This window comes from Canis lupus, chromosome 9 (genome assembly GCF_011100685.1).
Source record: "Canis lupus familiaris isolate Mischka breed German Shepherd chromosome 9, alternate assembly UU_Cfam_GSD_1.0, whole genome shotgun sequence".
Classification (NCBI taxonomy): domain Eukaryota; kingdom Metazoa; phylum Chordata; class Mammalia; order Carnivora; family Canidae; genus Canis; species Canis lupus.
The window spans coordinates 20334975-20360978 of record NC_049230.1 but is presented as its reverse complement, the minus strand read 5'-3'; the positions used below and the strand labels follow the sequence as shown (position 1 = coordinate 20360978).

The 26004-nt window shown below is 40.3% G+C and overlaps 1 protein-coding gene across 9 annotated transcripts in view; it reads left to right on the top strand.

The window, feature by feature from the left end:
- Positions 1-244: 244 nt before the first annotated feature.
- ATP6V0A1 (ATPase H+ transporting V0 subunit a1) overlaps positions 245-26004 on the top strand; it is a 64526-nt gene continuing 38766 nt past the window's right edge. For 7 of the 9 annotated variants that reach the window (XM_038547281.1, XM_038547280.1, XM_038547277.1 and 4 more), the window contains exons 1-5: positions 245-377; positions 2376-2539; positions 18432-18510; positions 19780-19877; positions 20408-20536. In XM_038547281.1, the coding sequence (XP_038403209.1) occupies positions 2423-2539; positions 18432-18510; positions 19780-19877; positions 20408-20536 (423 nt within the window). In that variant the 5' untranslated portion in view covers positions 245-377; positions 2376-2422. The other 2 variants (XM_038547275.1, XM_038547282.1) reach the window with 2 other exon arrangements.

Here is a 26004-nt window from a genome sequence, read left to right as displayed (position 1 = left end):
GCAGCCTAGCCTCGAGGGCTAAGTGTTAGGGAGAAAGGATTCTGAAGGGCGCAGCGGCGGAGGCCGCAAAGCAGCCGCACCAGCAGCCCCCACAGGCAGCCCAGTCCCGCGGGGCCCGGAGTCACAGGCGCAGGAACAAGATGGCGTCAGCTCTCAGGGTCTTGCCTGCGCCCCCGCGACTCTGCACTGCGGCAGCCGACCCAGGCCTCTCCCCATTGGCTGACTGCAATGAGGTCATCGTGGGGGCGGGGCCGGCGGCTGCGCGGGGGCAGGGCTTTGCGGACGCACGCGCGTCGAGCGCCGCTGTCCCGAGCCGCTGAAGCTGCGGGCTTGGTCTGGGGCGGCTGCTTTGGCTGCGGCCCGGCCCCCGGCTGAAGGTGAGCGGGGGATGTAGGTACAGCGCGGCAGCGAGCGGCGTCGGAAGGGCACGGGAAATGCTCCTAACAGTCTCCTCGCTTGTCAAAAGGAATTAAGCAGGGACCTTAGGTCTCTGAGAGGAAATGAGGGGTTCACCCCTCTTCGGGCACCCCGCCTGAGGGCAGAGGAATCGGAGGTTCATTCCTCTTTGGAGGCCCTGAACCCTTCCCCCATTTAAGGCGGAGGCGGAGGAACAGAAGGTTACTGGGTAGGCAGAAGAATTTGGGGGGCTTCTTAAAGGGGCTTCCAATTCAATGGTCCCTCCCCCACCTTTAATCACTTCTGAAGGTAGGTGTGCCTGGGCTCAAGGGAATTCCTGCTTTCTCACTGGGTAGACAGGAAATGAAGCAGGTGAATTTGAATACCTCGTAGGAGGCGAGGACTGGATAACAATTGTGAGGCTGGGCGCCCGCCGCTTTATTTATACTTACGTTGTGCGGAATGAATTACTGTTTCTTCGTATTTTGTTTTGTGACATCCTCACCCCCGAATCGCTTTGGTCTGTTTAGTTTTCTCTTTGGCTCCAGCGGGAGAGATATGTTCTAGGGAGACTTGTAATCATTAAAGACCAGAAGGAGGGAGGCAACTCTGAGGCTGTCATTATTGGCAGCCCCTGAACTCTGCTGATCAGGCATGATTTTACCTGCTTCAGAGGTTGTGGAATCTCTCCTTGTTTTGGGGAGGATGTGGGAGGGTTTGTAACAGCTGTTTTGGGTGACTCAGGTATAGACCATTTTAAAGGCAGGCTACATAATCTCTTGAGAAATTGTTGCTTATGTCTGAGTGTGTTGTTTTGCTGCCTTGAACATCAAATGCCCAAAGGTATTGTCATTCAGATTTCTCAAAATGTCTTCCCGCCTTGCAGAGCAGTAACTCTTCCTTTGATGCCAGTTTCACGTATCATTATGGTTGCCCTCATGATACTAAAAATACTGTACGGTTTGCTGAGTTTAGATAGGGTACAGCCTGTGCCTCACAATAGCTGATTGAGAATAAATAATTGCAGTTTCAGGACCACTGATAGCGCCATTGTCTTTCATACTGGCCAAGGGTAAGACAGCCCTAAAAGGAAACCTTTATTGGCTCATGCATGAGAAGCTTTAACAGATGGAAGAATGTAATTAATCTTGAAGATGGGGATAAAAAAATAGAAAGCTACGGGGGTGGCAAGCTTGTTCTTTGTGGTTTGATAAAACTGCTTTGTCATTATCAATGTATTCCTGTCATGCTGGACTTGAAATTGAACTTAATTTGCAGGCTTTTTTTTTTTTTTTTTAAACTAGTAGGCTCCACACCCAAGGTGGGGCTTGAACTCATGACCCTGAGATCAAGAGTCACATGCTGTGCTAACTGAACCAGCCAGGTGCCCCTGCCCCCCACCTCCCTTCCTGAGATAATGCTGATGTGTTTAGATTCCTTTGGGAGAAAATGGTGTTTTCTGAGGAGTTAGAAGGTTAAGCCCTTTAAAGTAGCCATAGCTCTAGGATAGTGCTGGGACTCCAGCAGTTAGAATGGGCAGTAGAGGTTAAAAAACTAGTCTCAACAGAGACATCCTTTATGAAAGGGTAATGTAGGTTTCTTCTGTTTGTTTCCTAACACAAGCCAAAAAAAGGTGCAGTGTGGACGTCACCAGATCATAATACCCTGTCCAGGGCATTTAAAGAGCTGTTTGGGAATCCCAGTTCCTGTTTTTGAACGTGGATACATTCTTATGTATTGAGACTCCTTAAAATGTTGTCATTTAATCCTGATGTTGACTGTGAAGGAAGTGACTTTTCATCAGGTACTCTGTGGGAGAGGATTTTGCAATTTTTGCAATTTCTCCTCTCAGTCCTTCTAAGCAGGATGTTAAAGATCTGTCTGCATAAGGTGGTAGACATGAAATGCAAAACAAAAGAGCCTTACTGTTGTTGTGTTTGCTCTTAGCCCTGTAATGCAGTTTTCTCTTTTTGCCTTAGGTTGGAGAGAAATCCAGGTACTCTGTTGACTGGTACTTCCCGCCACCATGGGGGAGCTTTTCCGGAGTGAGGAGATGACACTGGCTCAGCTTTTTCTACAGTCAGAAGCTGCTTATTGTTGCGTCAGTGAATTAGGGGAACTGGGAAAGGTTCAGTTTCGTGATGTAAGTAGTTGTGGGGCTGCTTCTTGAATACCGCTGAACTGTTTTTCTTAGGGGCAGTTGCCTTGTGATGAATGTTTTGCTTTTTATTTGCAAAAATAACATTATAGCACTGGCTTAATATTGGTAGAGTGTACATTTTCAATTGTCTCTCTAGAGGTAAGAATGTTTTGTGCCAATCTTTCCACGATTTTACTAACTCCCCCTTTGAGAATAATCCTAAGCAGTCTCAAGGTGATTGCCTGAGATGCAAGTAGAGGACACCACTCTAACCTGTTCAAGGCTTACACTTTGCTTTTGGCCTCTTTAATACCATAGCAAGTTATTTTTAAAAAATGTCATAGCTCTTCCATACAGTAGGAAGTATTTATTACAAAATTTGATGTGTCCTGTTACAGATGTATAAGTAAGCATATACTAAGATACTGAATCAACTTCTGTTGGAATGAATGAGGAGTGGTCAGAAAGGGGTGGAATTCATCAATATAGGCTTCCTGAAATTGGCATGCTGAAATTATAATCTGGTGACATAGTACATTTCTAATTCTCTTTGAACCTTTTTATACCTTCTGTTTTCTAATGTTCTTCCTGACTGATTCCTTCTCTGACCTTGTGGGGTCTCACTGCTGTCTTTCCCTAGCCTCTCTTTTATCTTCTCCACTGTGGCCCTCTGTGTCTGTTTCCCAAGCTCTCTCTGCTCTCTCTGGATGAGTTTCTCCATACCCTCATCTTCCTTATTCACCTTTTTTTGATGATCTCTTCTATTCTCAAATCTTCCACTTTTATTTAGTGAGTCCCAAATCTGTATCTCTGGCCCTGACAGCTCCCAAATGTCATCTCTAAATTTACAGCTAAGAATTCTATCATCTCTGCTTCTCCTGGTAGCATGTCTAAATCCTACCACTTACACCTTTTCCTAAACTATTTCTTCATTCTGATTTCCTAAAATTTGAGCTAATGCATCGATATTCTTCCAGTTTTCTAGACTTGAGACCTAAATCAAACCTAAGTCACCCTTAATTTGCAATCCTTCATTTGGTCTATGGTATCTTCCCCCTCCTAACACCCACTGTGTCTATTCAGCATTCTTCATTTTTACTTACGATGTATTGCAATCATAGGGAAAATTATAGGGAAAAACATAATGAATACCTGTGTTTCTACTAACATTCCACATACAATTGAAGGCTTCTGTGTATCCTTCCTCCATGCTATTTCTCTCCCCACCTCCCTAGAGGTAACCTCTGCATTGATTTTTGCTTTTTTTTTTTTTTTAATGTAAGCTCCATGCCCAGCATGAACTCAGCCAGAGACCAAGAGTTGCATGCTCTATTGACTAAGCAAACCATGAGCCCAGTTTTTGCTTTTATCATTCCATATATTTTTGTTTTTGTTTTTAAAAATTTTATTTGGGAGAGTGAGAACGAAGGGGAGAGAGAGAGAGAGAGCATGCATGCGCGCACAAGCAGTGGGGGAGGGGCAGAGAGAAAGGGAGAAGCAGACTCCCTGCTGAGCAGGGAGTCTGATGTGGGACTCCATCCCAAGACTCTGGGGTCATAACTTGAGCTGGAGACAGACCCTTAGCCAACTGAGCCACCCAAGTGCCCCTCCCAGGTGTTTTTTTTTTTTTTTTTTTTTTTTTTTTTTTTTTATGATAGTCATACAGAGAGAGAGAGAGAGAGAGAGGCAGAGACATAGGCAGAGGGAGAAGCAGGCTCCATGCACCGGGAGCCTGACGTGGGATTCGATCCTGGGTCTCCAGGATCGCGCCCTGGGCCAAAGGCAGGCGCCAAACCGCTGCGCCACCCAGGGATCCCTCCCATGTGGTTTTTAAAAAAAATTTTCTGTGTATGTATATATCACTAAGTAGTCATATATACTAGTATAATTTTGCATGTTTTATTTATTTTTTAAAAATTTTTAAAAGATTATTTATTTATTAATAAGAGATACAGACAGAGAGGCAGAAACATATACACAGACTCCCTGCGGGGAGTCTGAATCAGGACTTGATCCCAGGACCACGGGACACAGCCTGAGCCAAAGGCAGACCCTCAACCACTGAGCCACCCAGGTGCCCCTATTTTGCATGTTTTAAAACTATATGCATGGTATATTGTATATATCCTTCAACAGTGCTTTTTGTTTTTTATTTTATTTATTTATTTTTTAGAATTTATTTATTCATGAGACACACACACACACACACACACAGACACAGGCAGAGGAAGAAGCAGGCACATGCAGGGAGCCTGAAGTGGGACTGGATCCCGGGTCTCCAGGATCACGCCCAGGGCTGAAGGCGGCGCTAAACCACTGAGCTACCCGGGCTGCCCAACACTGTGCTTTTTAAATTCATTATTTATGAGATTTGACCATGGGGTACAGGTAGTACTAGTTCATTTCTTTAAATGGCTTTATAGTTATTATATACACAGTCTATCATGTTTTCCTTATGATGAACAGTTCTTTGTTATTACAGTGTTGCAAGCAAGATTCTTGTATGTCTCTTGGTATACATGCAGGATAGTTTCTCCAGAGCAGTGGTTCTCAAACGTTTTGGTCTAAGGGCCTCTTTACACTCCAAAAACATGATTGAGGACCCCAAAGTTTTTATGTGAGTTATAGCTATCAATATTTATTGTATTGGAAATTAAAACTGAGATATGCTTAAAATGCTTATTTACTTAAAAATCACAAAAATAAACCTGGTATGTGTTATATCATAAATAACTTTTTTTTTTTTAAGATGTCATTTATTTATTCATGAGAGACACACAGAGAGAGGCAGAGACACAGGCAGAGGGAGAAGCAGGCTTCATTTAGGAAGCCTGATGCAGAACTCAATCCCTCTGGGATCACACCCTGAGTCAAAGGCAGATGCTCAATTACTGAGCCACCTATGTGTCCCACATAAATAACCTTTTTATGAAAAATAACTATATTTTCTGAAACAGAAAACAAAAATAGAGGAATGGCATTGTGTTTACATTTTTGAAAATCTTTTTAATGTCTGAATTAATAAAAGATAGCTGGATTCTCCTATCTGCTTCTGTAGTCATCTGGCTGCAATGTATACCATGAGCCTCTGGTAAACTTCACTGAACACTCATGAGAGAGAGAGGATGAAAAAGGCAAATGATGTTCTAGTGTTACTGTGTAGAGTATTGATCTCAAAGACTTGCTGCTGTGTCAGGGATTATAAGTATGGCATTGCTGAGTATGGTGGGCCTCTTTAACTGTGACGTGTGTTAAAGCCTACTTGACAGTGTCATACCTGTTCAAATTTACGATTGTTGGTTGAAAGTTCCTGTTGTTTTATAACTGTGTCAATATAGCTTAAAGAAATTTGCCAATATGATGGGTGTGAGATGCTATATTTTTTGTTTTAATTTGCATTTTCTTGGTTAGTACACTGGGTATCTTTTATCTGTTTTTTTTTTTTTTAAGATTTTATTTATTTATTCACGAGAGACACAGAGAGGCAGAGACATAGGCAGAGGGAGAAGCAGGCTCCATGCAGGGAGCCCGATGGGGGACTCGATCCTGGGACTCTAGGATCGCACCCTGGGCCGAAGGCAGGTGCTAAACCACTGAGCCACCCAGGTGTCCCTCTTTTTATCTGTTTATTGGACATAAGGGGTTTCATTTCCCATGAATGTGTTGTCCATACCATCTGCTTGTTTTTCATTGGATTGCTTGTCTGGCTTATTGACTTGTAGAATATGTAAAAGTTCTTCTTATCTACTGGAAGCTAATCTTTTTCTAATCCTTTACTGACAATTTGGCTTGTCTTTTTCCTTTGTTTATGGTATATGTTGTCATGTAAAAGTTATTGTTCTTTTTTGCTTGTTGGTATTTTTTGCCCTTAATTTTTATTTTGAAAATTTCAAGGCTGAATACTCTGGTGTGGATTCATCAGTTGTTAACATTTTGCTATATTTGATAAAATCTTTTTTATTGCACCATTGGAGAGTAAACTATTTTCTCCTTTCAAATCATTTTATTTTATTTTATTTTATTTTATTTTATTTTATTTTATTTTATTATTTTATTTTTCCAAATACATAAGGACCATTACTAACGTGTTGAAGAAGAGTAACAGCAAACTAATACTGGTTGGGATTGTGTTCAGCTGTATGTAACTGAAAACCCAAGTGATAGGGGTGTACTTTTCTCATGGAACATGAAGCTGAGCTTCACGTTATCATCAGTGTTCTAGTAAGATCATTCTGTATCTCTTTTTTGCCTTTGAGCATTTGGCTTTTGTACTTGTAGATGACCACCACAGTTCCAGGTGTTACATCCATATTCTAGGCAAGAAGAAGAAAGTGGAGGGAAGATGGAGAAATGGTTTTATCAGGAGAAAAAACAACAACAAAAAAATCCTCAGAAATCCTCAGGAGACTTTCCTAATTTATGTTAACCAGTTTTTTGTTTTGCTTTTTTTTTTAAGATTTTAGGGCAGCCCCGGTGGCACAGCGGTTTGGCGGTGGCACAGCAGTTTGGCGCCGCCTGCAGCCCGGGGCGTGATCCTGGAGACCCTGGATCGAGTCCCATGTCAGGCTCTCTGCATGGAGCCTGCTTCTCCCTCTGCCTGTGTCTCTGCCTCTCATTCTCTCTCTGTGTCTCTATAAATAAATAAATAAAATCTTAAAAAAATAATAAATAAAGATTTTATTTATTTATTCATGAGAAACACAGAAAGAGAGGCAGAGACACACACAGGCAGAGGGAGAAGCAGGCTCCATGCAGGGACCCCCATGTGGGACTCAGTCCTGGGACTCCAGGATCGTGCCCTGGGCCGAAGGCAGGTGCCAAACTGCTGAGTCACCCAGGGATCCCCTGTGTTAACCAGAATTATGACATAGTCTAGCTGCAAGGGAGTCTGGGAAAAGTGGTTTTTCAACTGAGCAGTAACTGCCTTGAACAAATTGAGATTTTTGTTAATAAGGAAGTAGGGTATTATCTGTTACATGGCATTCTTGTCTATGCTCCTGACTTTAAGGAGAATCTTTTTTAATTCACAAATTAATTTTTATTAATTTTAAGTTTATTTATTTAAGTAATCTCTACACCCAGTGGGGGCTTGAACTCAGTGACCCCAAGATCAAGAGTCACGTGCTCTTGCGACTGAGCCAGCCAGGTGCCCCAATATTTCACAATGTAAATAGAACATTTACTCTTAAATTCTTGGAAAATTCTATTAAATTATAGATTCCTTTCAATTTCTGATTTTATTGCCATAAATGATTATGGAATTTTATGGGTTGCCTTTTCTTCATTTATTGAGGTTATCACCACAGTCAGCTTTAGAATTTTTATTACCCAAGACAAGAGACTCTATACCATTAACAGTCACTGCCTATTTCCTCCCAATCCCCCTCTTCCCATCACACTCCCTGACAGCCACTAATCTACTTTCAGTTTCTATGGATTTGCCTATTCTGAACATTTCATGTCAATAGAATCATATACTATGTAGTCTTTTCTGACTGGCTTCTTTCATCTGGCATGTTTTCAAGGTTCGTCCATGTTGTATCTTGTATCTATTTTTCCTGTGAAATTATGCAATTGTGAAATTGTATTAAAATGAGTGTATTAAAAAAAAGTGTATTAAAATGAGTGTCAGTTTCAGGTATAAGGCAGAGTTGTTATCTATCTTCTCGGCAAAAGATACCACTCTGGGTTTTAGAGAGACAATTGAATAAGACATTTTCCTCACTCAACTTGTTCAAAATCTTCTGTGACTCACCTGTCTCCTTATCCAGGCTTCTCTTTGACATACTTCTCTACTGTTCAGCCCCTTATTGTTTAACACTTAAAATCACAATGACAGTTTGCATTCTTTTGATCAATGCATGTTGAGTATTTTTTTTTTAATTTTTTAATTTTTTTTATTTTATTTATGATAGTCACACAGAGAGAGAGAGGCAGAGACACAGGCATAGGGAGAAGCAGGCTCCATGCACTGGGAGCCCAACGTGGGATTCGATCCCGGGTCTCCAGGATCGCGCCCTGGGTCAAAGTCAGGCACCAAACCGCTGCGCCACCCAGGGATCCCGCATGTTGAGTATTTTACATTATTATCGGAGGCATTTCTCCCAGCATCCCTGAGAAGTAGAACCTACTTTTATTTTTAAATTTTTTTAAATTTTTTATTTATTTATGATAGTCCCACACACAGAGAGAGAGAGAGAGAGAGAGAGGCAGAGACACAGGCAGAGGCAGAAGCAGGCTCCATGCACCGGGAGCCCGACGTGGAACTCGATCCCGGATCTCCAGGATCGCGCCCTGGGCCAAAGGCAGGCGCCAAACCGCTGTGCCACCCAGGGATCCCCTAGAACCTACTTTTAAATAGTGGAATTTATCATTCTCATTTTCCAGACTAGGAACCTATGACATAGATGAAAATAGCTATCCAGGACACACAGATCTGTACCCCCAGACTGTCTGACTCCTCTGCTTATGTTTTTTTATTTTATTTTAAGATTTTATTCATTATTTAAGAGGCACAGAGAGAGGGGCAGAGACACAGTCAGTGGGAGAATCATGCTCCCTGTGGGGAGCCTGATGTGGGACTCAATCCCAGGACTCTGGGATCATGACCTGAGCCAAAGGCAGATGCTCAACCACTGAGCCACCCAGGCATCCCTGCCTATGTTCTTTTAAATTGAGATAGGCCAAAAAAAGTCACCATTTTACAGTGTACAATTCATTGGTTTTTAGTGTATTCACAGTTATGCAGCTGTCACCACTAATTCCAAAACATTTCATTATCCTCAAAAGAAGCCTTGTACCCATTAGCAATCACTCCTCATGACTCCCTCCACCACCCTGACCAACTACTTAATCTCTATCTCTACGGATTTCCCTATTTTGGACATTAAACATGATTGGAATCATATGATATGTTGCCTTTTGTGTCTTGATTCTTTGGCCTACTATATTGTTTTCAGGGTTCATCAACGTTGTAGCTTGTATTAAGACTTCATTCCTTTTTATGGCTGAGTGATATTCTGTGGTATGTATATACTGCCATTTGTTTATTCATTCATCAGTTGATAAGCATATTTGGGTTGTTTCTACTTTTTGACTCTTGTCAGTAATGCTGCTCTAAGCATTTGTGTACAAGTATTTGTTTGAGTGCTTATACCTAAGGGTGGAATTGCTGGGTCATATGGTAATTCTGTGTTTAATTTTTTGAGGAACCTCCAGACTACTTTTTCTTTTTTTAAATATTTTATTTATTTATTCATGACAGAGAGAGAGAGAGCGAGAGAGAGGCAGACAGAGACACAGGCAGAGGGAGAAGCAGGCTCCATGCAGGGAGCCTGATGCAGGACTGGATCCCAGGTCTCCAGGCTCACACCCCGAGCTAAAGGCAGCACTATACCACTGGGCCACCGGTGCTGCCCAAGACTACTTTTCACAGCAGCCACACACCAGCAATATACAAGGGTTCCAATTTTTTTCCACCTCACCGATAATGGCTATTTTCCATTTAAAAATTTTATTATAGCTGTCCTAATGGCTATGAAGTTGTATCTCATAGTGGTTTTTTTTTTTTTTTTTAAGATTTTATTTATTTCTGAGAATACACAGAGAGGAGAGAGAGAAGCAGAGACACAGGCAGAGGGAGAAGCAGGTGCCATGCAAGGAGCCTGACGTGGGACTCGATCCCGGGTCTCCAGGATCAGGCCCTGGGCCAAAGGCGGCACTAAACCGCTGAGACACCCAGGCTGCCCTGGTTTTTCTTTTTAAGATTATTTATTTATGGGATCCCTGGGTGGCGCAGCGGCTTAGCGCCTGCCTTTGGCCCAGGGCACGATCCTGGAGACCCGGGATCGAATCCCACATCGGGCTCCCGGTGCATGGAGCCTGCTTCTCCCTCTGCCTGTGTCTCTGCCTCTCTCTCTCTTTCTCTGTGACTATCATAAAAAAAAAAAAAAGATATTTATTTATTTATTCATGAGAAATAGAGAGAGAGACATAGGCAGAGGAAAACAGGCTTCCCGAGGGGAGCCTGATGTGGGGACTTCATCCCAGGACTCCGGTATCACGCCCAGAGCCAAAGGTAGAGGGTTCAACTGCTGAGCCACCCAGGCATCCCTCATAGTGGTTTTGATTTGCATTTCAAATGGCCAGTTATGTGGAGCATCTTTTCATATGCTTATTGTCCATTTGTATAAATTTTTTTTTTTTTTAATTCTAAAATCATCCTTGCAAGCCTGGGTAACCCAACTTGGTCATTAGTTGTATTTTGAAAGAATTTGGAGGATGGTTTCCTAATATTATATTAGGATTTTTTTCACTTATATAGTAGTCCCTTTTTTTATCCCTGGAGGATACATTCCAAGTATATACATACCACTGTGGGTGCTTGAACCCACAGATAGTACTAAACCCAAATATGCATATTGTATTTTGCTATACATACATACCTATGATAAAGTTTAATTTATAAAGTAGGCACAGTAAGAGATTAACAAACAATAATAACATAGAACAATTATAGTCCTACACTTTAATGAAAGTATGTGAATGTGGTCAATCTCTCAATGTCATATTATACTGTACTACTTGGGAGGATATGAGAGGATAAAATGCCTTTGTAAGGAGAAGAATGAGGTGGATGATGTAGGCTTGGTGACATAGCATTAGTCTACTTTGACTTTCTGACCAAAGGAGGATCACTTGCTTCCGGACCACAGTTGACTGCAGTAACTAAAACCATGAATAAGGGGAAACTGCTATATCAATAAGTGATATTGGCTTTTATTTTTATTTTAATTAAATTAATTAATTAATTTTGATATTGGCTTTTAGTGTCCTTTCTGAAACTACTATTATCTGGTATCAAGTTTATACTGACCAATCTTACTAATTGAAGAGTGTTCCTTCATTTTTCCACTTTTGAACAATTTTTCAAAGATTTGGGCTTTTCTAGTCTTTGAAAGATTAGTAGAAACTATCTTTAAACGTTGTAGGCTTGATAGTCTTATTTTTAAAATAACCCCAGTGTGGGGCTTGAGCTCACAGCCCTGAGATCAAGAGTACATATTCCACGGACTGAGCCAGTGAGGCGCCGATAGGCCTGATATTTTTAGATGGATATATTTTATTTATTTATTTATTTTTAAATGATTTTATTTATTTATTCATGAGAGAGACAGGTAGAGACATAGGCAGAGGGAGAAGCAGGCTCCATTCCATGCAGGGAGCCTGACATGGGACTCGATCCTGGGTCTCCAGGATCACACCCTGGGCTGAAGGCAGCGCTAAACCGCTGAGCCACCCAGGCTGCCCAAATAACCAGCTTTTAAGAAAATAATAAAAATCTAAAAATATATTAAAAAGTAAAAAATATAACAAAACCAAAAATAGCTTTTGGTTTGGTGGATCTCCTCTGGAACTTTCATTCATTTCTGCTCTTTGTTGTTTTCTGTTGTTTTCCTGTCACCTTGTTCTTACTTCTTGAACACTTGGCACATTTGTTTTTAGTTTATTCTAGTACATGCATTTAAGGCTATACATTTCCTTTTTTTTTTTTTTTTTGTAAGATTTATGTATTTATTTTAGAGAGGGCAGGGAGAAAGAGTTTCTTTTTTTAAAGATTTTATAAATTTATGTATTTATTTATTTATCTTTTTTTAAGATTTATTTATTTATTTATGATAGACATAGAGAAAGAGAGGCAGAGACACAGGAGGAGGGAGAAGCAGGCTCCATGCCAGGAGCCCAATGTGGGACTTGATCCCAGGACTCCAGGATCATGCCCTGCGCCAAAGGCAGGTGCTAAACCGCTGAGCCACCCAGGGATTCCCAGATTTTATTTATTTATTCATGAGAGAAACAGAGTGAGAGGCAGAGACATAGGCAGAGGGAGAAGCAGGCTCCACGCAGGGAGCCTGATGTGGGATTTGATCCCAGGACTCCAGGATCACGCCCTGGGCTGAAGGTGGTGCTAAACCGCTGAGCCACCCGGGCTGCCCAAGAAAGAATTTTAAACAGACTCCATGCTGTACTTCGAGCCCAACGCAGGACTCAATCACACAACCTGAGCTGAAACCAACAGTTCAATATTTAATTGACTGTGCCATCCAGGTGGCCCTAAATTTCCTTTTATTTTATTTTTTTAAAGATTTTATTTATTCATGAGAGAGAGAGAAAGAGAGAGGCAGAGACACAAGCAGAGGGAGAAGCAGACTCCATGCAGGAAGCCCGACATGGGACTTGATCCTGGGTCTCCAAGATCACGCCCTGGTCCGAAGGTGGTGCTAAACCACTGAGCCACCCGGGCTGCCCCTAAATTTCCTTTTATATAGTACTTTATTTTTTTTAAAGAAGGATTTATTTTTTTATTATTATTAATTTTTAAAGATTTTGATTTATTTATTCGTGAGAAATACAGAGAGAGAGCGCGGCAGAGGCATAGGCAGAAGAAGCAGGCTCCATGCAGGGAGCCTGACGTGGGACTTGATCCTGGGTTCCAGGATCACACCCTGGGCTGAAGGCAGGTGCCCAACCGCTGAGCCACCCAGGCTTCCCTTAAATAGTACTTTAGCTGCATCCCACAGAGTTTGATCTTGACATTAAAAAATAAAATTTTAGGAGAGCCTAGGTGTCTTAGTCAATTAAGCGTGTGCTTTTGGCTCAGGTCATGATCCCAGTCTCCTGGGATCAAGCCCCACATTGGGTTCCCTAATCAGTGGGGAATCCACTTCTCCCTTTCCCCCTACTTGTATGCATGTTCTGTCTGTCTCTTTCTCAAATAAAATCTAAACAATAAAATATTTTTATTTTAAGTAGACTCCATGCCAAACACGGGCTTGAACTCACAACCTCAAGACCGAGTTGCACAGTCTCTGATCTTTACATTTTCATTATCATTACATTCTAAATATTTTTAAATTTTTTTAAAATTTTTATTTATTTATGATAGTCACAGAGAGAGAGAGAGGCAGAGATATAGGCAGAGGGAGAAGCAGGCTCCATGCACCGGGAGCCCGATGTGGGATTCGATCCCGGGTCTCCAGGATCGCGCCCTGGGCCAAAGGCAGGTGCCAAAGCGCTGCGCCACCCAGGGATCCCACATTCTAAATATTTTAATAATTTCTTTAATTATCTTTTTTTTTTTTCAAGATTTTTTATTTTTTTAAGGGGGGGGCATGAGCAGGTTGGAGGCAGAGGGAGAGGGAGAATCAGACTCCCACTGAGCAGGGAGCCCAATGCTGGGCTCAATCCTAGAACTCTGGATCATGACCTGAGCTAAAGGTAGAGGCTTAACCAAGTGAGCCACCAAGGCTCCCTATTCTCTTTAAAGTAAAATTTAAAAAAAAAGATTTATTTTATTTTATTTTACTTTACTTTATTTTATTTTATTTCATGAGAACGCAAGCAGGGTGAGGAGCAGAGGGTAAGGGAGAGGCAGAAATAATCTGAAGCAGATTCTGCATTGAGCGCCCACGAGCTTGATCTTGCAACCTCGAGATCATGAGCTGAGCTGAAACCAAGAGTTGGATGCTTACTGACTGAGCCAGGCACCACTAAGAATTTTGTTATGATTTCTTCTTTTGAACCATGAGATATTTAGGACTATTTTAGAATTTCCAAGTATGTCATTTAGGTGTTCGTTTTTTTTTTTTTTTTTTTAATTTATTTATTTAGAGAGAGAGCATGCATGCACAGAGCCAGGGGAGTAGGGGCAGAGGGAGAGTTTGTTTCGTTTTTTTTTTTTTTTTTTTTTTTTTTAAGATTTTATTTATTTCAGAGAAAGAGAGTGAGAGGGTTTGCACATATGAGCAGGGGTGGGGGCAGAGGGAGAGAGAGAATCCCAAGCCTACTTCACACTGAACATGGAGCCCAACTCAGGGCTCGATCCCACAACCCCAAGATCACAACCTGAGCCAAAATCAAGAGTTGGGCAGTCAAGACTGGGCCACCCAGACACCCCTAGGTTGTATTTTTTGTATTGATTTATTTTTAAAAAATATTTATTTGAGAGAGTCTCTACTTCTCTGTGTGTGTCTCTCATGAATAAATAAATAAAATTTAAAAACAAACAAACCAGGAGTTGGATGCTTAACTGACTGAGGCACCAAGGCACCCCTTGATACTGATTTCTTTTTTTCTTTCTTTTTTTTTTTTTTTTTTTTAAAGATTTTATTTATTCATTCATGAGAGACACACACAGAGAGAGACAGAGATAGAGGCAGAGGGAGAAGCAGGCTCCACGCAGGGAGCCCGGCGTGGGACTCCATCCCAGGACTCCAGGATCACACCCTGGGCCAAAGGCAGGCGCCAAACCACTGAGCCCCCAGGGATCCCTTGATATTGATTTCTAACTTAATTGCATTATCATAGAACATTGTATAGTACCCATTCTTTAATGAGATTTGCTGTGTGACCTATTTTGTAGTCAGCTTTCATAATTAACTCATAAATAGAGAACTCTTGGATGCTTTGCCTCTGTCTGTATGTGTCTATATATGTGTATATATATGTATATTAGATTAAGCTTATTAGGTTGTTCACATATTCTCTGTCCTTATATTTGGTAGACTTGATATATTAATAATTTAAAAGTATATTTAAAATTTCCTACTACATGGGGCACCTGTGTGGTTTAGTCAGTTAAGCTTCTGCCTTTGGCTCAGTTCATGATCCCAGGATCCTGGGATTGAACACCATGCCCCCTCACCTCACCTCCCCCCTCCTTGTCTCTGCTCAGCAGGGAGCCTGCTTCTCTTCCTCTGCCAGCCACTCTGCCTACTGGTCTGTGCTTGTGCACTCTCTTTCTTTCTGTCAAATAAATAAAATCTTTAAAAAAATAAATAAAAATTTCCCCTTCATAGATTTGTCAGTGTCTCCTTGTGGTTCTGCTATTCTTTTGGAAATATTTTTGAGGATGCCTTGCCCAGATATTTTGAAACGCCTTACCTGAAACTGGCTGAAATTGAACTTTGCCTCCAGATAATGAAACCAGTAAAGTTATTAGGAGTCTTGTGGCTACTTTCACTTCACTGTCATGTTTATTGAAGTGGAAATTTCAAGTAGAGGGTCAATATACTGCCTTCTTGGTGAAAGAAACAAACATTTTATTAGAGACGTGGAAGTTTAGGATTGTTGTATTTTCCTGGAAACTGTAGTGATTTTCATAATCACTTATAATGCTTTTTGCCTTAAGTTCTCTCTAAATTAATATAATACCAATAATGTACTTACTAGTTTCTCCATCATTAGTCATCCCCTCTTACAATTTATTCTTCATACATAGTATTATTCTTCAAAAAAGTAAATCTTTAAAAAGTGTTTTTAAAAAATCAGATTGATTCCATTCTGCCTAGGGAACTATTTTTCCCCCTTCTGATTGTGCGAATTATTTATGTCTCTGAGTCGCTTGTCATGGTCTTTTTGCTTCATTCTGCCTATTTTTGGTTGGTGAACTTTGCCTCATCCCACAGAGTCTAGCTCAGGTGTTTCCTTTGTACATTTTTTATACTTGCTCATTTTTTCTCATAGTTACTCCTGTGTATGTTCATTCCTTTCTTTTGTTCTTCCATTTGTTTTTTCTCCTTCCTTCCATTCTTCCTTCCTTTTTTTCTTCCCACTTTTTTTTTTTTAATGGATGTAAAATTTATATTCACCGAAATGCAGAGACCTTAAGAGTACAATTTGATGATTTGGTAAATGTTTATACCTTTGCACCCACCACCCCAGGCAAGATATAGAATATTTCCATCAGCCCAGAAAGATATCTTGTGCCTACTTCTGGTCATTCTCCACTGTTTTGTTTTCTACCATCATCTAGTTTTGCCTGTTTTTGAACTTTATGTGAATGGAATCATACATTGCAAAACCTTATGTTTGACTTATTTAATTTAAGCTCATGTTGAGATGTATTTATTTTTATGTGTATCTATCGTTGATTCTTTTTATATTATGGAGTAGTATTTATTCCATTGTATGAATACACCACAATGTCTTTATCTGTTCTGTTGTTGGATATTTGGAACATTGCCAGTTTGGGGCTATTGTGAATAAAGCTGCTGTAAACATTCTTGTATAAGTCTCTGTAGACATGTTTCTATTTCTCAAACAAATACCTAGTACTAGAATGCTTAGTCATGATGTAGGTAGGTATATGTTAAATTGCATAAGAAACTGACAACAATATTTACTTTTTTAAAATAGCATTTATCACAACAAATTGTATTTATTTGTGTCTGTCTCATCCATGGGTCTGATAGCTCCTCAAAGCTCAGACATACCCTTTTGTATTTAGGCCAGTGCCTAATACAGTCTCTGGCACATATTTGGTGCTCCATAAATGTTGAATGAGTAGCTATAGTTCTTTATTTGTATTACTTTTTAGCTCCTTTCTAAATTTAATTTTATTGGTTTGTTTGAGAGAGAGTGTATGCATGCATGGTGAGGGGGCAAAGAGAGAGGTGAGAGAATCTTTTTTTTTTTTTTAATATTTTATTTATTTATTCATGAGAGACACAGAGAGGCAAAAACATAGGCAGAAAGAGAAGCAGGCTCCCCATGAGGAGCCCGATGCGGGACTCGACCCCAGGACCTGGGATCACGACCTGAGCCCAAGGCAGGTGCTCAACTGCTGAGCCACCCAGGCATCCTGGGGTGAGAGAATCTTAAGCAGACTCTACACTAAGCACAGAGCCCAACATGGGGCTGAATCCCATTACCGTGAGATAACGATCTGAGCCAAAATCAAGAGATGGTTAACCAATTGAGCCACCCAGGCACCTCTTATTTGTGTTACTTCTATGAAATCTGTCACATGGTATCTTATTGGTTGTGTTCATCTTTTTTCTTCATTAGATTGTAGGCTTCTTTGTAAGTAGGAACTTGTTTTAGTCTTGTTTGTAATTTCCAGAATATCTGTCACATTGCTTTGAAAATTACTTGTGGGGACACCTGGATGACTTAACAGTTGAGTGTCTCTCTTTGGCTGGGGGTGTGATCCTGGAGTCCGGGGATGGAGTCCCACATCGGGCTCCCCACAGGGAGCCTGCTTCTCCCTCTGTGTATGTCTTTGCTTCTGTGTGTGTGTGTGTCTCTCATGAATAAATAAAATCTTTTTTTTAAAAAAGAGTTTATTTATTTATTCATGAGAGACACTGAGGGAGGCCTGCTTCTCCCTCTGTGTATGTCTTTGCCTCTGTGTGTGTGTGTGTGTCTCTCATGAATAAATAAAATCTTTTTTTTTAAAGAGTTTATTTATTTATTCATGAGAGACACTGAGGGAGGCAGAGACATAGGCAGAGGGAGAAGCAGGCTCCCTGAGTGGAGCCCAATGTGGGACTTGATCCTGGGACCCCAGGATCACGCCCTGAGCCAAAGGCAGATGCTCAACCGTTGAGCCATCCAGGCATCCCAATAAAAATCTTTAAGAAAAAAAAGAAAAGAAAAGAAAATTACTTGTGATGTATGAATGAATAAACCAGCCTGCCCCCTTGGAAGTAAAGACCCTTAGACAGAAGAATAAGACAGGTTTGCCTTCTGTCTCTTCTAACAGGGAGGAAGAGAAGGAATACCTGGCAGAGCTTCTATTACATCTTTTCCTCAAATTTTTGTTGAGGAGTGCTCACTGAGACTTTGGTCTGAGAAGACCATTTTGTACCATAGTGTTTTATCTAACTTGCCTCCTCATTCCAATAATATGGTGTTACAGAGAGGGAGGGGTTTTTATCTTCAGTTGGTGTGATTGGCCCTGAAACAGGTTTTGTAGGTCAGTAGGGCATTTTTATTAGTCTTGTATCATACACTGGCAGAAAAATATTAGGCTTTCACTTTTACAGAGTGTTGCTTGTGAAACAGGAAATAGATTCAGTATTTAAATATTTGGTATTGTGTTCTCATTTTGCAGTTAAATCCAGATGTGAATGTTTTCCAGCGGAAATTTGTGAATGAAGTTAGAAGATGTGAAGAAATGGATCGAAAGCTTCGTATGTGCATTGTGGTCCTGTATGATGTTCCTATAATGAGCCATTTGTTTTAAATTAGATGGGGCCATCCAGATGCCCCACCATCTATTTGAGATGTCAACATAGCCACATTTTAATGTGACCTTTTTATGAGAGAAGAAACATTTATTAGCATCCTATTGAGTGTTGGGGTGTTCATATACTTTATTTTATTCATTCCTCACAATATTCCTTCAGGTGGATGTTACCTCAATTAATAAATAAGGAAGCTGGGGTGCCTGGCTGGCTCAGTTGGGAGAGCATCTGACTCTTGATCTTGGAGTTAACCAATTGTTAATTGTTAATTGGGATCATGAGTTCGAGCTCTACATTGAGTATAGAGATTACTTTATAAATAAATAAATGAGGAAACCAAAGATCAGAGAGATTAAGTGACTTGCCCCAAGAACATAAGCATTATGCTGGAATCAGTATTTTTTTTTTTTTTAAGATTTTATTTATCTATTGAAAGACACAGAGAAAGATAGAGGCAGAGACACAGGCAGAGGGAGAATCAGGCTCCATGCAGGGAGCCCGACGTTGGACTCGATCCCAGGTCTCCAGGATCACACCCTGGGCCAAAGGCAGAGCTAAACCGCTGAGCCACCGGGGCTGCCCTGGAATCAGTATTTGAATCCAGGTTGTTCTCTCTGGCTCCCAAACCCATGATCTTGCTACTATACTATGCCAGCTTTCAGTTAGCTGATTGGTGAATTTGGTCCCTGCCCTAAAAAAGTCACTAGTTGTCACTTTTCTGGTATTTTGGGGCCTTATTCTGTGTCATGCTTTTTGGTTTTTGTTTTGTTAAAACTGATCTGATTAATTTCAACTTTGACAAAACCCTTTTGGTCTGGAGTTGTCTCACTGGGATGCTAAATGTCAAACATTTTATTGAATTGTATTCTTCTGTAGCTCTGCCCTACAACAATATCTACAAACAGAACTATCATACTCTGGGGTAGTAGTCACACAGGGTGGAAAACTGAAGTAGATGAGCTCCAGTTTTAAGATGAGAATTGGGAAAGATGGTAGTGGGATGATAATCCTCTTTGGGGTATCTGTGATTTAGAAAGTATGCAGTGAAAGAAGACGAACATGGAGGAAAAAGAATTTACATGTTCTGCTTTTATATGAAAACATCTTTATAAAACAGTTCTTTTTAGCCAAGTTTTGGGTTTTATTTTTTTTCTTCAAATATTGGCAATTCAAAGCCTATGCTTATACATGAATGTTTTGATTTTGTCATTTTAGGATTTGTTGAGAAAGAGATAAGGAAAGCTAATATCCCAATTATGGACACTGGTGAAAACCCAGAGGTGCCCTTCCCCCGGGACATGATTGACTTAGAGGTAAACAATTCTTCTGAGGGGGCCAGATAAGTTTCTTTCTACTTAAATGCAGAAATTATTTTCCTATGTGGATGGAGAGTAGAGGAATTCTTGCTGCCATTGTCCATGTTGTCTCTTGCTTGTAAGTTTCTTGGAAATTTTTTATAGAGCACTATCTTGAACAGTATCACATGCCACCAAATATTGCCTTATTGAAACCTTATTGGATTCATGTCAACATATCTAGTAACTTATTAATCTCATACACTAAATGAATAACCAGTAGACCTTTCAATATTTTACCCACTAAAGATCCCCTGAGAAATTCAACCAAGGTGTGTAATAGAACCTATAGCTAATAAAGACAGATGTGGTTAAGCAAAAAATTTTCATAAAGTTGCCCTGGTAAAATCATATATTTGCTGAGTAGATATAAAATATGTTTGAACCATCATTGTTGCAAGAATTCTGTGGGATGGATGAATTCATCTTTCAGAACAAGCATATTTAACTTAGTTTGAGTTAATAGTTCGGTTTTTTTCCCCCCATAGGCCAATTTTGAGAAGATTGAAAATGAACTGAAAGAAATCAACACAAATCAGGAAGCTCTGAAGAGAAATTTCCTGGAATTGACTGAATTAAAATTTATACTTCGCAAAACTCAGCAATTTTTTGATGAGGTCAGACTATTGTTTCTTTTAGTATTTGAGCAGCTGATATTACACTTGCACAAGTGGGCCATGTTGTTATTCCAAAAATTATTTTAATTTGCTAGTTTGAAAGCAATACCATTTTTGCACCATTTTAGTTGAAGAAATGTCAGATTATGTTCCATTTTTCATGCAGTACACAGCCAGTCATAGTTTTGTATATTTTTGCATTTTCTGCAATTTTTCATCTAAAATGTGGAAAGGAACCCTAATGTAGTTGTATATACATAGTCAGAATTTTTACATTATATTTTAAGGTAAGTAAATGCTTAAGGTAAAAGTTAAAACAATAAGAAACATTTGATCCTATGTGTATAACGAAGGTTTAATCTCCAAACTTTTTGTCATCAGATTTTAATTTTTATTTTATTCTCTATGTTTGCATATCAATCATGAGCACATTTGTAACTATTCATAGAGCACATGTTCCATTTTAATTATTTAAGAGTTTTTCTTTATGTTATATGGAAATACTGGTAGGATGCCTGTTTTGAAATTCCTGGATTTTCACAGAAACTCAATTGCACTCTTTTATAGGGGGAAAATGTAAGTCAATTCCTGGGTTAAAAATGTAGGCTGCACTTGACAGTTTGCTGAGGTGAGCCCATGGAAAGGCATGGGAGCAAGGCTTTCAGAAAGCTTCCTTCTCCTGATTACACTTGGAGGGAAGTCTTAGTTTTCAGCCTGGACTTGCTTTATTGATGGCCTAACATATTGGTAACCCTTTTTTACAGTAAGGTGTCTTTGCCACCAGATTAGCAATATCAGGTACTTCAGCTATTAGTCCAGCCACTATTCAGTGTGCCTTCCATAAAATTCTTTATTTCCTTCACTCAACAACAACAAAACAGTTGGCAAAGCTTTTTAAAAATAGAGGGCCCATTTTAGTTAGCCTGTAGTATATTCTCAGTTCTACTTTTCACATGTGTGTTTTAAGAGAAGACCAGACTCTCTGTAGCTCTCGAGACTGGAGCAGGGACTCTGTAACCAGCAGCATGAGCCTCACCTGCAAACTTCTCAGAATGCACATTACTACTTCCCACTCCAAACTCAGGGAATCAGAAACTCTGAGGGTGGGGCCCAGCAATCTGTTTTCACAAGGTGACTCTGAAGCACACTAGTTTGTGAACCTCTAGGCTCGAGAAAGTCAGCTAAAGATGTTACATTCCTCGGTAACTAAGGACTGACTTAGAGAAGGCATGCTAATTAAAAAATCTCTTGGGGCAAGGGAAAGGGGAAAAGCTCATGTGAATTTAATGCATGATCATCCCAAGAGTCAGAATCGGGCTATGCATCAAGAGAGGTTTGGTATGAATATTCAGCTTGCTCACTGAGCTGAGAATTTTGAGATTGACAGGAACTTTTCTCACCAGGCCCCAATATCTCATTGCTTTAGAGGGTGTGGGACAGTGTGATTAACTCTTTCCAAGTGTTTCAGGTCTTTTGCAATAGACATGGCCACTTTTGGCATATGGCTTTATTTATTTGTTTGTTTGTTTGTTTGTTTATTGGCGTATGGTTTTAATGAACAAATAATCTGGAATTCCATTTGCTCACAGTCTAAACTGTATTATATTTATATTCATTAATCCACTGAGCATTTAATGAGTACCTACTCTTCATGAGGCACAGGATGCATAAGACATGGTCCCTGTGTTCATGGAATATATCACTTAGTCATTAGGAAACATGCCAGAACACACTGCCTCCACATGCTCACAAATGTGTGCTTTTCTAAATGTGTGCAAACTGCTGCCCACAGATAAAATTTAAACTGGCCTCAGAATCAAAGCTTAGGTACTTTGAGCATCATTTGGGGCTTAATTCTTTTGCCTTCCCCCCTTATTTCCCCTTTTGATATAGTCTTAGTTTATTGCTGGGATGTTGCTGAAATGTATGAAAATATCTTTCATAATCTCCTGAGTTTAAGGAATGGAATAAGCTTCCTTGTCTAGTTCATTCTGGGAGAAATTCTAAATAAAGTCTGACAAATGGACTCCCTTATGGGCAATAGTTACTTGAACTGTTAATGTTATTAAAAACAAAATACAAGAAATCACTTGGAAAGATGATCACAATTTTCAAAATGTAAGTTCTAGATTTAGGAATTTTCTTTGTGATTAATAAATCTAAACATGAAACACCTGTGTTGGGAAGGCAGGCTGGAAGACTTTATGACCTACACACCCAATCCACAGTGGATTGTTTCCCCCCCTTGCTCACTCAAAACTTTTTTTTTTTTTGTTAAACCTTGAAATACTTTTGAGCACAAGGCCTTGGCTGTGAGAGATTCTTTGGCTGCTTTAGTCATAAATCTCTCTTGTTCCTAGCACCCTCAATATATAGTGTAGGAAGTCTTCTGGCAAAAGCTACTCTGCCTTTCCTCTCCAAGTCAGAGTCAGTGCCTTGCCAGCACCTGCCACTAGCCCATAGGCTCAGCCAGGTCCCTTTCAATGGCCCTTGTCCTCCTATTGCCAAACAGCAGCCTCAGGTGTTACTGCCATGACAGAAGGTAAGACCTCACAGAGTAAGTGCATCTGTGCATGAGTGCACATTTTAAATAACCCAAAGGATAAAGAAACTTGGGACCCTCAAATCTCGGAAACAATTTTTTCACGAGATTGTCTTCCATGCCTGAACTTACAGTGTTTGCAAATGGCCTGAAATACGACCAGTTTCAAATCCTTCTTTTTTATATAATTTGGTGAACATGATCAATAATTATTATAATAATGAGTTAGCAGAAAATGGCTGAATCAGAAAATGGTTCTTTCCATCTTTAGGCAGAGTGGTCATGATTGGCAAGATGTCTGGAAGAGGAAGAGTAAACATAAATTGAACATTCTTATGATTTAAGATGATTACAATTCAACTTAGCCATTTCTTATCCAGAGCATTTAAAATGACTTGTTAATGATTATCCTTTTCTCAGTCTTCTTGCTTATGAAGAACTGTAAGAGCTGGAGAGAGTTCTCTGCATCTTTTACCATAAGCACCCTAACATATGAGAGCGTAAAGAAGACTGGAAAAGTAATGGTTAATGGCATGCAGGTCCCTGCCTTCCTTTCCTTCTGAGTCTTCCATCCATCTGCTTTTCTTTACTTTTCTTTCTCATCTGCCATCTCCTCTGGGGCTTGGGTGAATACCTTAAGTGATGAAATGTGATTTCTCTCTCAACGTAGATGGAAGTAAAAGTGTTTGCTCTTGATAATTAATGCAGCTTGAGCTGGATGTGCTGCCTCTATTTCAGTGTCGACAGGGTGCTGCTGAAATCCTGCCACTTCCTCTTTAAGGGCATGGTTTTAGTGTTCTGACTGGGGGAAAGGTGCACCAGAAGACCATAGCAAGTAATTTAGATGCACATTGACAGTGTTGTTACTGTTATTAGGGAACCCAGAATAGGATTTAGATGCCCTACGATGCCATTTTATTTTTTTTAAATTTTTTAATTGTTTTTTTGAATTTATTTATGATAGTCACAGAGAGAGAGAGAGGCAGAGACATAGGCAGAGGGAGAAGCAGGCTCCATGCACCAAGAGCCCGATGTGGGATTCGATCCCGGGTCTCCAGGATCGCGCCCTGGGCCAAAGGCAGGCGCCAAACCGCTGCACCACCCACGGATCCCCTACGATGCCATTTTAGAGATTGTTTTATTTTTTTTTTATTTTTTATTTTTTAAAGATTTTATTTATTTATTATTTATTCATGAGAGACAGAGAGAGAGGCAGAGACACAGGCAGAAGGAGAAGCAGGCCCCATGTGGGATTTGATCCCAAGTCTCCAAGATCACGCCCTGGGCTGAAGGCCGACGCTCAACCGCTGAGCCACCCAGGTGTCCCATCATCTAGATTCTTAAAATAAATTGCCTGTGGCTTGCAGTCAGCTGATTTGATGAAGTAGAAACCAAAAAAGCGGGCAGCCCCGGTGGCGCAGCGGCTTAGCGCCGCCTGCAGCCCAGGGTGTGATCCTGGGGACCCGGGATCGAGTCCCACGTTGGGCTTCCTGCGTGCAGCCTGCTTCTCTCTCTGCCTGTGTCTCTGCCTCTCTTTCGCTCTCTCTGAATAAATAAATAAATAAATAAATCTTTAAAAAAAAAAAAGAAACCAAAAAAGCCACCTAAACTCCATTTGATAGCAAGTGGAAACCTGTGCCCCCATTATCTCATTTTAAACTTTCTCATATCTCATGACAGTATTTGTCTGCCCTCTGGCATACTCAGTGCCTACTTACTGGAGAGGTGGAGGGAGAGTTGGACATTGATCCTGCATCAACTTTTAGAATTCACTTCCCCCAAAAACTACTTTCTCTATTTTTTAAGGCTTTCAGCCATATCATTTGTTTATATACTTAGGTTTATATTCAATCCTAAAGCCCTTGCCTAGACCCCTTGACTTTACCTTTATGGTCCTATCACTTACCAAGTGAGGTTCCCTTGTGACATTTTTTTGATCACAGGGTTAACAGGAAGAGAATCAAAAAGATGTTTGGAATGAAAATAATAGAAATAAAAATTCTCCTGATATTTTTGTTCAGTTTTTTTTTTTTTAAGATTTTATTTATTCATTCATGAGAGACACACACAGAGAGAGGCAGAGACACAGGCAGAGGGAGAAGCAGGCTTCATGCAGGGAGCCCGATGCAGGACTCAATCCCGGGTCTCCAGGATCATGACCTGGGCCAAAGGCAGTGCTAAACTGCTGAGCCACCCGGGCTGCCCTTCAGTTTTATTTTTGAAAAGGAAGATTATTATGGCTTATTTCTAGTCTTTGGTCAAGCAAGCAATGTGTGGATATTAAAGTTGAGGATATTAGGTGGTAGAGAAGTTGATTGGCCTTTATTTTTTAGAGCAGCTTCTCCTTCCTGATAAGAATAAAAAGGTGGTAGGATGTGTTGGATAGAGAGAGTCTAGGAAGTATAGACCTCCATCTGAGAAGGTCCTTCTCCTCCTTCATTTCATTGTATAAACTGTCATGGTGGAAATCATTTGAAATCTAAACAGTTAAACTAGCTTACGTGCTTTATATTGACTTATATTGTTTACTTTATCTTCACTTGATTTATATTATTGATTCAGCTATGTTCTTAGTGACCCTTAAACTATATACCCTAACATGAACTTTTCTTTTCTTTTTTTTTTTCTAACATGAACTTTTTAATATTCCTAGATTCCTGGTCAGAAACTAGGACATTCAGATGGGTTTTTACTTTTTCTTCCCTTTGTTGATTCAGGGGAGGACCAGGCCAGCTCAGCTACTGTGCTGCTTCTCCTTTTGGAGAAAGAAATACTTTTTAAATCCCATGGCTTGGGGTATTTTTATACAGTGGCCATGCTGAAAGCTCTCATGTTCTGAATTTTGAAGATCATGGAAACCCAGACACATGGAGGTACCCCTTCCCCTTTCTCCTGATCATACTGTGCTCAGGGCAGTGCTGGTGCC